We start from the raw sequence: 17,930 nt of genomic DNA on the forward strand, positions 1-17,930 counted from the left end.
TTTTATTTTTTTAAATATGGAATTTATTGTCAAATTGGTTTCCATACAACACCCAGTGCTCATCCCAACAGGTGCCCTACTCAATATCCATCACCCACCCTCCCCTCCCTCCCACCCCCATCAATCCCTCAGTTTGCTCTCAGATTTTAAAAGTCTCTTATGGTTTGGATCCCTCCCTCTCTAACCTCTTTTGTTTTTTTCTTTGCCTCCCCTATGGTCATCTGTTAAATTTCTCAGGATCCACATAAGAGTGAAAACATTTGGTATCTATCTTTCTCTGTATGACTTATTTCACTTAGCATAACACTCTCCAGTTCCATCCACGTTGCTACAAAAGGCCATATTTCATTCTTTCTCATTGCCACGTAGTATTCCATTGTGTATATAAACCACAATTTCTTTATCCATTCATCAGTTGATGGACATTTAGGTGCTTTCCATAATTTGGCTATTGTTGAGAGTGCTGCTATAAACATTGGGGTACAAGTCCCCCTAGGCGTCAGCACTCCTGTATCCCTTGGGTAAATTCCTAGCAGTGCTACTGCTGGGTCATAGGGTATGTCTATTTTTAATTTTTTGAGGAACCTCTACACTGTTTTCCAGAGCAACTGCACCAGTTTGCATTCCCACCAACAGTGCAAGAGGGTTCCCGTTTCTCCACATCCTCTCCAGCATCTATAGTCTCCTGTTTTGTTCATTTTAGCCACTCTGACTGGTGTGAGGTGATATCTGAGTGTGGTTTTGATTGGTATTTCCCTGATGAGGAGTGACGTTGAGCATCTTTTCATGTGCCTTTTGGTCATCTGGATGTCTTCTTCAGAGAAATGTCTATTCATGTTTTCTGCCCATTTCTTCATTGGATTATTTGTTTTTCGGGTGTGGAGTTCGGTGAGCTCTTTATAGATTTTGGATGCTAGCCCTTTGTCCAATATGTCATTTGCAAATATCTTTTCCCATTCCATTGGTTGCCTTTTAGTTTTGTTGATTGTTTCCTTTGCAGTGCAGAAGGTTTTTACCTTCATGAGGTCCCAATAGTTCATTTTTGCTTTTAATTCCCTTGTCTTTGGAGATGTGTCAAGTAAGAAATTGCTGCAGCTGAGGTCAGAGAGGTTTTTTTCCTGCTTTCTCCTCTAAGGTTTTGATGGTTTCCTGTCTCACATTCAGGTCCTTCATCCATTTTGAGTTTGTTTGTGTGAATGGTGTAAGAAAGTGGTCTAGTTTCATCCTTCTGCATGCTGCTGTCCACTTCTCCCAGCACCATTTGTTAAATAGACTGTGTTTTTTCCGTTGGATATTCTTTCCTGCTTTGTCAAAGATTAGTTGACCATACTTGTGTGGGTCCAATTCTGGGGTCTCTATTCTTTTTTTTTTTAATTTTTTTTTTCAACGTTTATTTATTTTTGGGACAGAGAGAGACAGAGCATGAACGGGCGAGGGGCAGAGAGAGAGGGAGACACAGAATCGGAAACAGGCTCCAGGCTCTGAGCCATCAGCCCAGAGCCCGACGCCGGGCTCGAACTCACGGACCGCGAGATCGTGACCTGGCTGAAGTCGGACGCTTAACCGACTGCGCCACCCAGGCGCCCCCTGGGGTCTCTATTCTATTCCATTGGTCTATGTGTCTGTTTTTGTGCCAATACCATGCTGTCTTGATGATGACAGCTTTGTAGTAGAGGCTAAAGTCTGGGATTGTGATGCCTTCCGCTTTGGTCTTCTTCTTCAAAATTGCTTTGGCTATTCGGGGCCTTTTGTGGTTCCATACAAATTGTAGGATTCCTTGTTCTGGCTTCGAGAAAAATGCTGGTGCAATTTTGATTGGGATTGCATTGAATGTGTAGATAGCTTTGGGTAGTATTGACATTTTGACATTATTTATTCTTCCAATCCATGAGCATGGGATGTTTTTCCTTTTCTTTGTATCTTCTTCAATTTCCTTCCTAAGTTTTCTATAGTTTTCAGCATACAGATCTTTTACATCTTTGGTTAGGTTTATTCCTAGGTATTTTATGCTTCTTGGTGCAATTGTGAATGGGATCAGTTTCTTTATTTGTCTTTCTGTTGCTTCATTATTAGTGTATAAGAATGCAACTGATTTATGTACATTGATTTTGTATCCTGCAACTTTGCTGAATTCATGTATCAGTTCTAGCAGACTTTTGGTGGAGTCTATCGGATTTTCCATGTATAATATCATGTCATCTGCAAAAAGTGAAAGCTTGACTTCATCTTTGCCAATGTGGATGCCTTTGATTTCCTTTTGTTGTCTGATTGCTGATGCTAGAACTTCCAACACTATGTTAAACAACAGCGGTGAGAGTGGACATCCCTGTCGTGTTCCTGATCTCAGGGAGAAAGCTCTCAGTTTTTCCCCATGGAGGATGATATTAGCTGTGGGCTTTTCATAAATGACTTTTATGATGTTTAAGTACGTTCCTTCTATCCCGACTATCTTGAGGGTTTTGATTAAGAAAGATGCTGAATTTTGTCAAAAGCTTTTTCTGCATCGATTGACAGGATCATATGGTTCTTATCTTTTCTTTTATTAATGTGATGTATCACATTGATTTGTGAATGTTGAACCAGCCCTGCAGCCCAGGAATGAATCTCATTTGATCATGGTGTATAATTCTTTTTATATGCTGTTGAATTCGATTTGCTAGTATCTTATTGAGAATTTTTGCATCCATATTCATCAGGGATATTGGCCTGTAGTTGTCTTTTTTTTTTCTGGGTCTCTATCTGGTTTAGGAATCAAAGTAATGCTGGCTTCATAGAATGAGTCTGGAAGCTTTCCTTCCCTTTCTATTTTTTGGAACAGCTGGAGAAGGATAGGTATTATGTCTGCTTTAAATGTCTGGTAGAATTCCCCTGGGAAGCCATCTGGTCCTGGACTCTTATTTGTTGGGACATTTATGATAACTGATTCCATTTCTTCGCTGGTTATGTGTCTGTTCAAGTTTCTATTTCTTCCTGTTTGAGTTTTGGAAATGTGTGTGTGCTTAGGAATTTGTTCATTTCCTCTAGGTTGTCCAGTTTGTTGGCATATAATTTTTCATAGTATTCCCTGATAATTGCTTGTATTTCTGAGGGATTGCGTGTAATAATTTCCTTTTCATTCATGATTTTATCTATTTGGGTCACATCCCTTTTCTTTCTGAGAAGCCTGGCTAGAGATTTATCAATTTTGTTTATTTTTCAAAAAAACAACTCTTGCTTTCATTGATCTGCTCAATAGTTTTTTAAGATTTTATATTGTGTATTTCTGTTCTGATATTTATTATTTCTCTTCTTCTGCTGGAATTGGGTGTCTTTGCTGTTCTGCTTCTATTTCCTTTAGGTGTGCTCTTAGATTTTGTATTTGGGATTTTTCTTGTTTCTTGAGATAGGCCTGGATTGCAATGTATTTTCCTCTCAGGACTGCCTTTGCTGCATTCCAAAGCATTTGGATTGTTGTATTTTTATTTTCATTTGTTTCCATGTATTTTTAAATTTCTTCTCTAATTGCCTGGTTGACCCACTCATTCTTTAGTAGGGTGTTCTTCAACCTCCATGCCTTTGGAGGTTTTTGAGACTTTTCCTGTGGTTGATTTCAAGCTTCATAGCATTGTGGTCTGAAAGTATGCATGGTATGGTCTCAATTCTTTTATACTTATGTATAAAATGTGACCCAGTATGTGATCTATCTTGGAGAAGGTTCCATGTGCACTTGAGAAGAAAGTATATTCTCCTGCTTTGGGATGCAGAATTTAGAACTCTGCAACCCAAAGATGGGAGATTTTAGCATGAGAATGACCTTCACTGCTCAGAAGATTTCCCAGTGTTTATCAATAATTCAGTCAGTTAGTGTTTCCTGTGGGAAGAGCCACATACCAAACCTTAGAAAGGAAGTTAAATAATCAAATATATCATGCTTGCCTTTAAGGTATTTATAGTCTAGCTGAGAAAATAAAACCCCCATAATGCATTGTTCCAGAAGAGTTTTGGGACTTTATTACAAGCCCTTAGTCTCCACACTAAATAGGAAAAGAGGTGCTAACACAAGAGTGGCAGACACTTGATATTTTATGCAGCTCTCACTAAATGATTCTGGGAGACTTGAATTTTGAAGAAGAGAAAACACTTCAAAATGGTAAGGCCAATTTATACCCATTATAATGGCAATTATAAAAAAAAGTAATCCAGCATGAACTTTCAGGCGCTTGGGTGGCTCAGTCCATTGAATGTCACCTCTTGATTTCAGCTCCATTCAGGATTCCAGGGCCATGGGATGGAGTGCCGGGTCGGTTCCACGCTGAGTATGGAAACTGCTTAAGATTCTCTCTCTCTCTCCCTCTCTTTTCGTCTCCACTCCTGCTTTCTCTCTCTCTCTCTCTCTCTAAAATACAATTAAAAAAATAAAACAAAACGAAAAACTCGTGTTGGTGAGGATATGGAGAATTAGGAACCATCACACATTGCTGATGGGAATGTAAACTGGTACAGCTGGTTTGGAAAACAGTATGTCAGTTCCTCAAAAAATTGGACATAGAATTGCTATATGATCCAGCAATTTCACTTCTGGCTATATATAGGAAAGAGCTGAAATCAGGCACCCAAACATGTATCAGTACACCTGTTTCTGTAGCAGCATTATGCACAATAGCTGGAAGGTGGAAACATCTCAATACCCATGGATGAATGGATTAAAAAATGTGGTATAGGGTGGGGTTGGGGGTGGGATTTGGAGTGGAGGAATGTGGTATATACATGCATACAGACTTAAAAGGAATTTAGATGAATCTTGAGGACATTATACTCATTAAAATGATCCAGATTAAAAAGTGCAAATACATATGATCTGGCTTATAGAAAGTACCTAAAATAGTCAGATTCATAGAGGCAGGAATCCAAATAGTGGGTCCCAGGGGCTGGGGGAGGGAGGAACAGGGAATTTGTGTTTAGTGGATACCAAGTTTCAGTTTGAAAAGATGAAAAACTTCTGGAGATGGATGGTGGTCATGGTCACAGAACAATGTGCATATACTTAAATGCTACTGAATTGTGCACTTAAAGAGAGCAAATTTTATGTCACATGTATATTTTAACACAATAAAAGTAAGTATAGGGAGCTGAAAAGATGTGGAGTTGGCATGGGCTTGGATGGTACTTTCTATTACACCAAATAAAATGAAATAAAAAGTTAGCATAGAGTTTGGGGCCACTTTTCCCATGTATGGACGGGAGTAGAGGTAGCATCAGATCACGTGCATCCTTGACTCACAGAGGTAAGAGAAGGTTTATGACATTCTGCCATCTTTATGGAAGGTTGGTCAGTTGCTGTCTCACATCAGCATGTTGTGAGGACCTGGCATCCGTCTTGAGCACCAGCCAGTCCCTGACCAGACTCTACTTGGGGGAAAATGCACTGGGAGACTCAGGAGTTGGAGTTCTATGTGAAAAAGCAAAGCATCCACAATGTAAGCTGCAGAAACTGGGGTAAGTCTTCATGGGTGTCTCAGCAGAAAAGCATGTTCTCTCCATGGATGTATGTTTGGAAAATGTGGATGGGGGCTGCGGTATAAAAGACTATACGATGGAGTTGAGGGTAGAGAATGGAGGAGACAGACTAGATACTACCTTCTGCTAGTAAGGTATTTATGACTACAGAATTGGAAATTCTTAGAGTTGAAAGAAACCTCAGGGATTGTGCAGCCCAATTCTCCACCGAGTGAAACACTTTTTTCTAAGACGTTCACATGGATAGTCACCGGTTTTGTGTGTGAACACTTCCAAGCACACCAGTCACTGCTGCACAATGTGGCCACTGCAGAGCAGAGGGTTCTTATTTCTATGCAGCACCTTCTTTGGTTTCTGTGCATTGTTCCCTGTTCTGCACCACCTCCCCCCCTCCCCCCCGCACTTCCACTGGGTTCTGCTGAGAGATGCTGATCTCAATTCCCCAGAGACAATACTCACACTCTAGGTCTTCTCATCTCTTGCCTGGATGACTCTAAATGCTCAGGTAGGATGTGGCTTCACATCTTTACCTATGTAGTCATGCTGTCCTAGGTAAGAGCTGTTCTGTTATTGTTTCTATTTGAAGTACATTGCCCAGATCTGAACCTGATACTCTTAATGATGTATGGTGGAATTCTTACCTCCCATGGCAGGGTACTGTACTGTCTCAGGGGGAACTTGTTATTTCCTTGTTTTTGGCAGCCATATCAGATCACAAGTTCACATGTGTAAATAATAATGTGAAATTCTGGTAACCAAATATCTGCAGACACCAACTGGGTGTCTTATAAGTCAATTCCATTTTGACACTATATACTCAGAGTTAGTGCAGACCCCCACCCCTTCAGGGCTCAGTCATACATGTTCCACACACTGGCAATGCTAGATACCGATTGCAAGTAGTGGGCACAGGTTACTTGCACTTCCTTCTGACTCAGCTATGAATTGGTGGTTTCCATGATCCCCTCCTCAGGTTTGAAAATTTGCTAGAATAGTTCACAGAAGCCAGAGAAACAAAACTTACATTTACGTTAATGATGAAAGATATTATGAAAAATACAAATAAACAGCCAGATGAAGAGTCACATATGGTGAGGCCCAGAAGGGTCTGGAACACAGGAACTTCTGTCCCCATGTGGTTGGGACAGTCTACCCTCCTGGTACATGGATGCATTCACCAGCCCAGAAGGCTCTAAATCTTATTTTCCAAGACATTTTATAGAGTTTAATCTCCAGCCTTCCTCCTTTCTCCTTCGTTGAGGTTGGTGGGTAGGGCTGAAAGTTCCAATTCTCTAATCACTTTGTCATTCTGGTGACCCACCCCATCCTAAGGCCACCTATGGCCTCCCTTTAGTCGTCTCATTAGTATAAACTCAGATGTGATCAAAAAGGGCTTCTCTGAGGGGCGCCTGGGTGGCTCAGTCACTTAAGCCTCCAACTATTGATTTTGGCTAGGTCATGATCTCACGGTTTGTGAGTTCAAGCCCTGTGTTGGGTTTTGCACTGACAGTGGGAAGCCTTCTTGGGATTCTGTCTCTCCCTCTCTGTCTGCCCCTCCCCAGCCCCTGCTCTCTCTCTCTCTCTCTCAAAACAACAAATAAAAATTTTTAAAAAGGGGTTTCTTTGAATAGCAAAATAGACAGATAGGAAATTCTTTAATTTCCACTTAGGGGGATTAAAAAAACACATTTAGGATATTTCAAGAGTTTTAGAAGCTCTGTGCCAGGAAATGGGGACAAAGACCAAACATATTTCTTATAATGGCACAAAAATATTTACTGATAATCACGTACTTAAACATGTATCATTGCTCTTCCATGATCTTACATAGGTTATCTCAGCGGCCTCATAAAAATTATGCCAAGTAGGTAGGTATCAGTGTCTCCAATTTAAATAGGAGAAAGTGAGACTAAGAGCGCTTAGGACCTTTGCCTTGGGACACCCAGCTGGATGGCTGTGGAACCCACTGTCTGCTCCCTTAACTCCAGTAAACACTGTCTCATGATGTGTTGCTACTGCACTTTCTAGAGGGCTTCTACATCCTTCTCTCTCCGACCTGTGTGGACCTCACATTTAGCTCTGCTAAATTCCATCTTGTCTTTGTTTTGACTGATTGTTTAGGCATCTTTGAATTGTGATTCTGTCCATGTTACCTCTACCTACAACAAGCAAATTGTAAATGTCTTCATTCACATTACTGATGTAAATACCAATCAGATCAGCACCAAGGCAAAATAGAGCAAGAAGGTTCTTTACTGAGGAATAATCCATTAATCCATAATTAAAGCCTCTATATGTTCATAACACTCTGATGTCTCCTACCTGCCACATCAACCCAACCTCACATATCACCGTATCTCTTTCCTTGAAGAGACCTTTATTTAATGCCTCCATATCCTCTCCTTATTGGTCTACCTCAGCAATTTGGCTTCTGCTGCTCTTGGTTTGTTCAACAGATATCTTTTGGCTACTTTGTTTCTGGTCACTTGTAGGTGCTGACAGTGGCAGTGAGTAAGAGATCAAGAGTCTGTTTTTACAGACATTCTTATGGGGGCTACAGACCCTAGACTCTAGACAGTCAGACAATATACAACACACGTAAATAGTAAAATAAAAACTGTATTCATGATGAGGGCTACTTTCTTGCCCACTTTCAGATCAGGTGCCATTGGATCAGGTACTACATGAAGTGAAAGTGTGAGCCATGCAGAAGCCAGGGGAGAAGAAATACTCCAGGAAAAGAACAGAAGGGAAGAGGCCCAGAGCATAGACTCTCTGGTGGCCCTCTGCGGTCCTGGCTGTAACTTTGTACATCTTTCCCAGTTTTTATTTTAGTTGACATCTGTTGCCTTTAATTCCACTCATCTTCCTGAAACTCTTCTCTCTTGTTTTTGGGGTGCTACTCAGTCTTTCCTGCTAATTTTATAGCTTCCTCTTCTTTGGGTCCTGCATTGACTTCACTTCCTGTGGTCTGGGGATTTCACCACTGGTTTTCTTTTTTGTTTTTTTACTGATATTTTTACACTCTCTGGGAACTTTCATATGCCCCTTAGTTTCAAAAACAACATGTATAGAGATGGATCAGAAAACAGGTCTTAAACTTATATATTGCTTTATTGCTTATTAGCCTTTAAAAAATAGATTTTTATATCTTAGAGCACTTTTAGATTCACAGCAGGGTTTGAAGGAAGGTACTGAGACTTCCCACATAACTTCTGTCCCCACCATACATAGTGTCCCCCATTATCAACATAATTAGAGTGATACATTTGTTATAACTAATTGCTGACACATCATAATCACCCAAAGTCCACAGTTTACATCAGAATTCATTCCTAGTTATGTACATTATATGAGTTTGGACAAGTGTATAATGACATGTGTCTACTACTATAGTATCACAGAAAGTGGTTTCACTGCCCCCATATCCTCTGTGTTTGCACTATTCATCCTTCCTTTTTGCTCATCCCTAGCAACCACTGTTTTTGCTTTTTAATTGAAGTAAACATACAATGTTATGTTAATTTTAGGTGTGCAACAAACTGATTTGGCAATTCTATACATTATGCTATGCTCACCAAGATAAGTGTAGTTACCCTCTGTCACCATACAACGTTATTACAATCTTATTGACTATATTCCGTATACTGTACTTTTCATCCTCATAACTAATTTACTTTATAACTGGAAGTTTGTACCTCTTAATCCCCTTTACCTATTTCACTCACTCCCCTACCCTCTGGGAACCACCACTTTGTTCTTTTGTATTTTTGATTCTGTTTTGTTGTTGTTGTTGCTGTTGTTGTTGTTGTTGGCTTGTTCATTTGTTTTGTTTTTTAGATTCCACATATAAATGAAATATATGGTATTTGTAAATGGGATAGTTTTCTTAGTTTCTTTTTCTTCTACTTCATTATTAGTATGTAGAAATGCAACAGATTTCTGTATATTAATTTTGTATCCTGCAACTTTACTGAATTCATTTATCAGTTCTAATAGTTTTTGTGGTGGATTCTTTAGGGTTTTCTACATATAGTACCATGTGATTGGCAAATAGTGAGTTTCCTTCTTCCTTACTACTCTGGGTTCCTTTTGTTGTTGTTGTCATCTGATTGCTGCAGCTAGGACTTCCAGTACTATGTTGAATAAAAGTGGTGAGAGTTGACATCCTGTCATGTTCCTGATCTTAGAGGAAAAGTTCTCAGTTTTTAACCATTGAATATAATGTTAGTTGTCGCTTGTTCACAAATGGCCTTTATTATGTTGAGGTATGTTCCCTCTAAAGCCACTTTGTTAAGAGTTTTTATCATGAATGGATGCTGTATTTTGTCAAATAATTTTTCTGCATGTATTGAGATGGTCATATGGTTTTTATCCTTTCTCTTGTTAAAGTGATGTATCACATTGATTTACAAATTGGTTTGTGACTTACAAACCAATCAATTGGTCATTGATTTACAAATTGGTTTGTGTGATTTACACATTGGTTTACAAATATTGAGCTACTCTTGCATCCCTGGAATAAATCCTCCTTGATCATGATGAATGACTTTTTAAGTATTGTTGAATATTTTTTTGAGAATTTTTTCATCTGTGCTCATCAGGGATATTGTCCTGTAGTTTTCTTTTTGTTGTGTCTTTGACTGGTTTTGGTATCAGTGTAATGCTGGCTTCATGGAATGAATTTGGAGATTTTCCTTCCTCTTCTATTGGGAATAGTTGAGAGGGATAGGTATTACTTTTCTTTAAATGTTTGGTAGAATTTATGTGAAGACATCTGGTCCTGGAATTTTGTTTGTTTGTAGTTTTTTGATTATCAATCCAATTTCTTTAATTGGTCTCTTCAAATTTTCTATCTTTTCCTGATCCAGTTTTGGAAAATTATGTTTCTAATAATTTATCTATTTTTTTCCTAAATTGTCCAGTTTGTTGGCATATACATTTTTTTTTAAATTTTTTTTTTTCAACGTTTATTTATTTTTGGGACAGAGAGAGACAGAGCATGAACGGGGGAGGGGCAGAGAGAGAGGGAGACACAGAATCGGTAACAGGCTCCAGGCTCCGAGCCATCAGCCCAGAGCCTGACGCGGGGCTCGAACTCACGGACCGTGAGATCGTGACCTGGCTGAAGTCGGACGCTTAACTGACTGCGCCACCCAGGCGCCCCGGCATATACATTTTAATAATATTCTTTTATACTCATTTGTACTTCTGTGAGGTTGGTTGTTATTTATCCTCATTCATTTCTTATTTTACTTTTCTGAGTCCTCTTTCTTTCTTGATGAGTCTGGCTAAAGGTTTATCAATTTTGTTTGTAAATTCAAAGAACCAGCTCCTGATTTCATTGATCTTTTTCATTGTTTCTTTAATCTCTATTTCATTCATCTATGCTCTAATCTTTATTATTTCCTTATTTCTACTAGCTTTTGGTTTTGTTAGTTCATCTTTTTTATTTTTCTCTTTCCCGTGTTAGGTTAGGTTGTTTATTTGAAATTTTCCTTGTTTCTTGAGGTAGACCTGTATTGCTACTAAGTTTTCTCTCAGAAAAGCTTTTGCTGCATCCCGAAAATTTTGGATTGTTGTATTTTCATTTCCATATGTCTCCATGTTTTTTTTTTAAACTTCCTCTTTGATTTCTTCGTTGAGCCATTCATCGTTTAGTAGCATGTTGTTTAACCTCCATGTATTGGTGATCTTTCCAGATTTTTTCTTGTAATTGATTTCTAATTTTATATTGTTGAGGTCAGAAAAGATGCTTGATATCACTTTAAACTTCTTAAAGTTACTGACAATTGTCTTGTGGCCTAACATGTGATCTTTCCTGGAGAACGTTTTATATGCACTTGAAAAGAATGTGTATTTTCCTATTTCTCGTTGGAATGTTCTATGTATATCTGTTAGGTCATCTGGCCAATGTGTTGTTCAAAGCCACTATTTTCTTTTTGATTTTCTGTCTGGATGATCTATCCACTGATGTAATTGGGGTGTTAAAATCCCTTATTATTGTATTACTGTCATGTTCTCCCTCTGTGTCTGCTAATAACTTCTTTATGTTTTAGGTGTTCCTATGTTCGGTGCATAGATATTTATAATTGTTATATCCTCCTTTTCAATTGTTCCCTTTATCATTACATAGTGCCTTTCTTTGTCTCTTGTTACAGTCTTTGTTTTAAAGTTTGTTTTTTCAGATATAAGTATTGCAGCCCTGTTTTTTTTCCTTCTTTTTCTACTTGTATGGTATATGTTCATCTTTTCACTTTCAGTCTGTGTGTGTCTTTAGGTCAGAAGTGAGTCGTTTCAGGCAGCATATAGATGGGTCTATTTTTTTTTTTTTTTTTATCCATTCAGTCAGCCTATATGTTTGATTGGAATACATAGCCTATTTATATTTAAAGTAATTATTGATAAGCATTATTTATTTCCATTTTGTTAATTGTATTCTGGTAGTTTTTGTAGTTCCTTTCTTGTCCTCTTGCTCTCTTCCTTTGTTGTTTGATGGCATTCTTTAGTGTTGTGCTTTGATTCCTTTCTTTTTGTGTATGTGTGTGTGTGTGTATGTGTGTGTGTGTGTGTTTATTTTGGTTTTTGATTTGTGGTTACCATGAGGTTCATATATAGCATTTTATGGATATAACAGTCTATGTTAAGTTGATGGTTGCTTGAACACATTCTAAAAGCACTACATTTTTACTCCCCTCCCATGTTGTATGTACACGATGCCATATTTTATATCTTATTTTAAATTTTGTGTATCTCTTGACTGAGGTGTGTAGATATAATTGATTTTACTACTTTTGTGTTTTAACCTTCACACTGGCTTTGTAAATGATTAATCTACTACCATTACTGAATGTTTGCTTTCACCAGTGAATTTTTTTCCTTTTATAATGTTCTTACTGGTAGTTATGTGTTTTCTTTCCACTGAAGACATCCCCTTTAACATTTACTGTAAAGCTGGTATAGTAGTGATGAACTCCTTTAACTTTTGTTCATATGGGAAATATTGTATCTCTCTATTCTGAATGATGATCTTGCTGGATAGAATATTCTTGGTTGCAGAGTTTTTCTTTCCAGCATTTTGAATATGTCATACCAGTCCCTTCTGGCCTGCAATACTTTTGCTGAAAATTTTTAGAATTCTTTTGATCATTTCTTTGTTGTCATTTAAATTATTATGTGTCCTTGTGTGAACCTCTTTAGGTTCATCTTGTTAGGAACTCTCTGGGCTTCCTGGACCTGGATCTATTTCCTTCCCCAGATTAGGGAATTTTTCAACTATTATTTCTTCAAATATGTTCTGTCTCTTCTCCTTCTGGGATCCCTAGGATGTGAATGTTATGCTTGACAATGTCACTGAGTTTTCTTAACCTATTGTAATATTTTATTCTTCTTTTTTCTTCTTGCTGTTCAGCTTGCTTGCTTTCTGTTACGTTATCTTTTAGATGGTTGATCCGTTCCTCTATATCCTTAAATCTGCTGTTGATTCCCTCTAGTGTATCTTTTATTGGATTGGATCTATTGTATTTGCATTGGATTGTATTGGATTCTTTATTCTGGCTGGTTCTTTTTTATATTTTCTATCTTTCTGTTGAGGTTCATCCACTCTTAAGTCCAGTAAGTATCTTTATGACCATTACTTTGAATTCTTTATCAGGCATATTGCTTATCTATGTTTTACTTAGCTCTTTTGCTGTAACTTTGTCTTGTTCTTTCATTTGGAACATATTCCTCTTCCTCCTCATTTTGTCTGACTCTTTGTGTTTGTTTCTATGTATTAAGGAGGTCAGCTATATCTCCTGGTCTTGAAAGCAGTGACCTTGTGTAGAAGAGATCCTGTGGTTCCCTATGATGCAATGTTCCTGGTCAACAGAACCAGGCATTCCAGGGATGTTCTCCTAGGTGGGCTGCACACACCATCTTGTGGCTGCTGTGGGTGAAGTGAGCAGAGTTTGGTTCTTGCTCTGTTGAAGGGCCTTCTGAGGCTGCCACAGTCTCATAGGTAGGTGAGGTCTGCAGTCAGATTAGCTGTTTGTACTTAGCCTCTCTGCGACAAATGTACATTTATGAAGTGACAGGGCATTCTTCCTGTGTAGTCAGCTAAAAGGCTTAGTTGCTAAAACTGTGGGCATGCTGGTGTGTGTGGGTTATTTCCCTATCTTCCCAGGGCAGGAGTCACCTTGGAGTAGTGGGACTACTTGCTAGGGCTGCTTGCTGTTTGTGGTGGGGCAGGAGCCACTTTGGATGGACACTTACTGAGGTGGGTGATTTGGATGTGGTGAGTCTGCAGAAGAACACAGCAGGGCATGAAGTATTACCAAGATAGGTGGATACTATCCACCATAATGTTAATGCTGACTCTTGCACGTTTCCAGCTATCTAGGCTTGGGAAAAAAAAGAGAAATGGTGCCTACTAGCACTTTTGTTCTCAGAGAAATCTGAAGACTCCTGCACCTCCAACACATGTTTTGAGATTAGTAAATAAATTTCTGTCACGTATTCCCAAGACACTTTTCAACTGCTGCTTTTGTGCTTGGGCAAAATTATTTATTATGCTGGCTATTTTTTTTAAATTTAAGTTTATTTTTTTTAGTAATCTCTACACCCAATGTGGGGCTTGAACTAACAAACCTGAGGTCAACAGTCACACATTCTTTCAACTGAGCCAGCCAAGCACCCCTATTATTCTGTCTATTCTAAGGTATGGATTAAATTTACCCTTGCCCTCTGGTCAACTGATTTTTAAAATACCCAGAGTTAAGTCACACTGACTTTCAAAACCAGAGTTTGTGGTGACTTGTTTTCCCAGTGTGGGTCTTCCATGCTTGGGGTGACTGGTGTGAAGTCTGCTTCTCTTCCTTTTCCATGTTTGTAGTATCCTTCTCATTTGTAGTTAGATTTGTCAGGAATTTCCTTCTTAACTAGGCCTCCATGTCTGCTATCCATTTCCATGTGGCCTCCTCTCTGTGGAATGTCTTTTCTGCCAGTTTTCAGAGTTTTGGGTGCATAGATGAAGCTGTTGCTGTGTCTGTGGGACAAGATGAATTCAGAATCGTCCTACTCCATCACCTTTTTAAAACGATTTTAATTAGGGGTGCCTGGGTGGTTCTGTCAGTTAAGTGTCAGACTCTTGATTTCAGCTCAGGTCATGATCTCACTGTTTGCGAGTTCAAGCCCTGTGTTGGGCTCTGTGCTGACAGTGTGGAGCCTATTTGGGATTCCTCTATCTCCTTCTGTCTCTGTCCCTCCCTCTAAATAAATAAATAAATAAATAAATAAATAAATAAATAAAGGTTTTATTTCAATTCCAGTTAGTTAACATACACTATAATATTAGTGTCAGGTGTACAATATAGTGATTCGGCACTTACGTACAACACCCAGTGCTCATCACAACAAATGTACTCCGTAATACCTGTCACATATTTAGCCCATCCCCCTACCCACCTCCCCTCTGGTATCCATCAGTTTATTCTCTATAGTTAGGAGTCAGCTTCTTGGTTTGTTTAACTCTCTCTCTCTCTTCCTTTGCTTATTAGTTTTGTTCTTTTTTTTTTCAACGTTTATTTATTTTTGGGACAGAGAGAGACAGAGCATGAACGGGGGAGGGGCAGAGAGAGAGGGAGACACAGAATCGGAAACAGGCTCCAGGCTCTGAGCCATCAGCCCAGAGCCCGACGCGGGGCTCGAACTCACAGACCGCAAGATCGTGACCTGGCTGAAGTCGGACGCTTAACCGACTGCGCCACCCAGGCGCCCCTAGTTTTGTTCTTAAATTCTACATATGAGTGAAATCATGTGGTATTTGTCTTTCTCTAACTGACTTATTTCACTTAGTATAATAATCTTTAGCTCCATCCAGGTCATTGCAAATGGCAAGATTTCATTCTTTTTGACAGGTGAATGGTATTTCATTATATATATCACTTCTTTACCTATTCATCAGTTAATAGACACTTAGAGACTATTTCCATCATTTGGTTATTGTAGATAATCTGCTATAAACACTGGGGTGCATGTATGCCTTTGAATTAGCAATATTGTATTTCATGGGAAAATACCTAGTAGTGCAATTTCTGGATCATAGGGTGGTTCTATTTTTAACTTTTTGAGAAAACTCCATAATGTTTTTCAGAGTGGCTGCACAGTTTGCATTCCCACCAGCAATGCAGGAGTGTTACCCTTTCTCTGCATCTTCGCTAACACCCCTTGTTCCCTGAATTATTATTTTTAGCCATTCTGACAGGTGTGAGGTGGTATCTCATGGTGGTTTTATATTGCCCTGATAATGATAGATGTTGACCATCTTTTCACATGCCTGTTAGCCTTCTGTATGCATTATTTGTAAAATGTCTATTCATGTCTTCTGCCTTTTTCTTAACTGGATTCTTTGTTTATTGGGTGTTGAGTTTTACAAGTTTTTAAATGTATTTTGGATACTAATCCTTTATCACATATGTCATTTACAAATATCTTCTCCTATTCTATAGGTTGCCTCTTAATTTTATTGGTTGTTTCCTTTGCTGTACAAAAGCTTTTTATTTTGATAAAATCCCAATAGCTTATTTTTGCTTTTGCTTACCTTGACTCAGAAGACATAACTAGAAAGAAGTTGCTACAGCCAATGTCAAAGAGTTTACTGTCTATGCTCTTCTCTAGGATTTGTATGATTTCAGGTCTCATATTTAGGTCTTTCATCCATTTTGAATTTGTTTTTGTGTGTGGAGTAAGAAGTGAACCAGTGTTCTTTTGCATGTTATTGTCCAGTTTTCCCAACACCATTTGTTGAAGAGACTTTTTCCCTTTGGATATTCTTTCCTGCTTTCTTAAAGATTAATTGACCATATAGTGGTGGGCTCATTTCTAGGTTTTCCATTCTGTTCTATTGATTTATGTATCTCTCTTTTTTGTGCTAGTACCATATGGTTTTGATCACTACAATTTTGTAATGTAACTTGAAATCTGGTATTGTGATGCCTATAGCTTTCCTTTTCTTTTCAAGTTTGCTTTGGCATTTGTGTGTGTGTGTGTGTGTGTGTGTGTGTGTGTGTGTGTGGTTCCATACAAACTTCAGGATTGTTTTGGCTCTGTGAAAAAATATGGTGGTATTTTGATAGGGATTGTGTTAAATGTGTCAATTGATTTGGGTAGTACAGACATTTTAATTATATTTGCTCTTCCAATCCATGAGCATGGAATGTCTTTCCATTTCGTTCATCCTCTTCAATTTATTTCATCAGTGTTTTATAACTTTCAAAATACAGGTCTTTCACCTCTTTGATTAGGTTTATTCCTAGGTATCTTATTGTTTTATTTATTTCTTTCTTTCTTTATTTATTTTTGTGCTATTGTAAGTGGGTCGATTGCTTAATTTCTTTTTCTGCTGATTCATTATTGGTGTATAGAAATTCAAAAAAATTCTGTACGTTTATCTTGTATCATGTGACTTTTTTGAATTTATATACCAGTTATAGGAACTTTTTGGTGGAGTCTTTCAGGTTTCTTATAGAATATCATGTTATCTGCAAATAGTGAAAGTTTTACTTCTTCCTTGCTGGTTTGGATACCTTTTATTTCTTTGTGTTGTCTGATTGCTGAGACAATTGGCATAGTACTGGATTTCCAGTACTACGTTAAATAACAGTGGTGAGAGTGGATATCCTTGTTCTGTTACATCTGTAGAGGAAAAGTTCTCACTGTGTCCCCATAGAGAATGATATTAGCTGTGGGTTTTTCATATATAGCCTTTACTACGTTGCAGTATGTTCCTTCCAAACCTATTTTGTTAAGTAATTTTATTATGAATGGATGTTACACTTTGTTAAATGCTTTTTCTGCATATATTGAAAAGATCATATGGTTCTTAGCCTTTCTTTTATTTATTTGGTATATCACATTGATTGATTTGTGCATATTAAACCATCACTGCTGCCCAGGAATAAATCCTGCCTGATCATGATGAATAATTCTTTTAATGTACTCTTGAGTTTGATTTGCTATTATCTTGTTTAGAATTTTGGCATTCATGTCCATTAGGGATATTGGCCTGTAATTTTCCTTTTTAATGGGGTCTTTGGTTTTGGAATAAGGGTAATTCTGGCTTAATAGAATGGGTTTGAAACCTTTTCTTCCATTTCTATTTTTTGGAACATCTTGAGAGGAATAGGTATTAACTCTAAATGTCTGGTAAAATTCCCCTGGGAAACCATGTGGCCCAGGATTTTTATTTACTGGGAGATTTTTGATACCTAATTCAATTTCTTTGCTGGTTATGGGTCTGTTCAAATTTTCTGTTTCCTGATTGAGTTTTGTAGTGTGTGAATGTCTAGGAACTTGTACATTTCTTCCCAATTGTCCATTTTTTTGGCATATAATTTTTTATAGTATTCTTTTATAATTGTCTTTCTGTGATGTTGGTTGTGATCCCTTCTCTTTCT

At 38.1% G+C, this 17,930-nt stretch overlaps 1 protein-coding gene across 1 annotated transcript in view; it reads left to right on the forward strand.

Annotated features, from left to right (window-relative positions):
- Positions 1-17,930, forward strand: part of NLRP3 (NLR family pyrin domain containing 3) — a 53,334-nt gene that overhangs the window by 13,832 nt on the left and 21,572 nt on the right. Inside the window, exon 7 of the mRNA XM_025920220.2 lies at positions 5,305-5,475. Coding sequence (XP_025776005.2) covers positions 5,305-5,475 — 171 coding nt within the window. The remainder of the gene's footprint in view (positions 1-5,304; positions 5,476-17,930) is intronic.

This window comes from Puma concolor, chromosome A1, assembly GCF_028749965.1.
Source record: "Puma concolor isolate L17-30 chromosome A1, mPumCon1.1.hap2, whole genome shotgun sequence".
NCBI classification, from domain to species: Eukaryota; Metazoa; Chordata; class Mammalia; order Carnivora; family Felidae; genus Puma; species Puma concolor.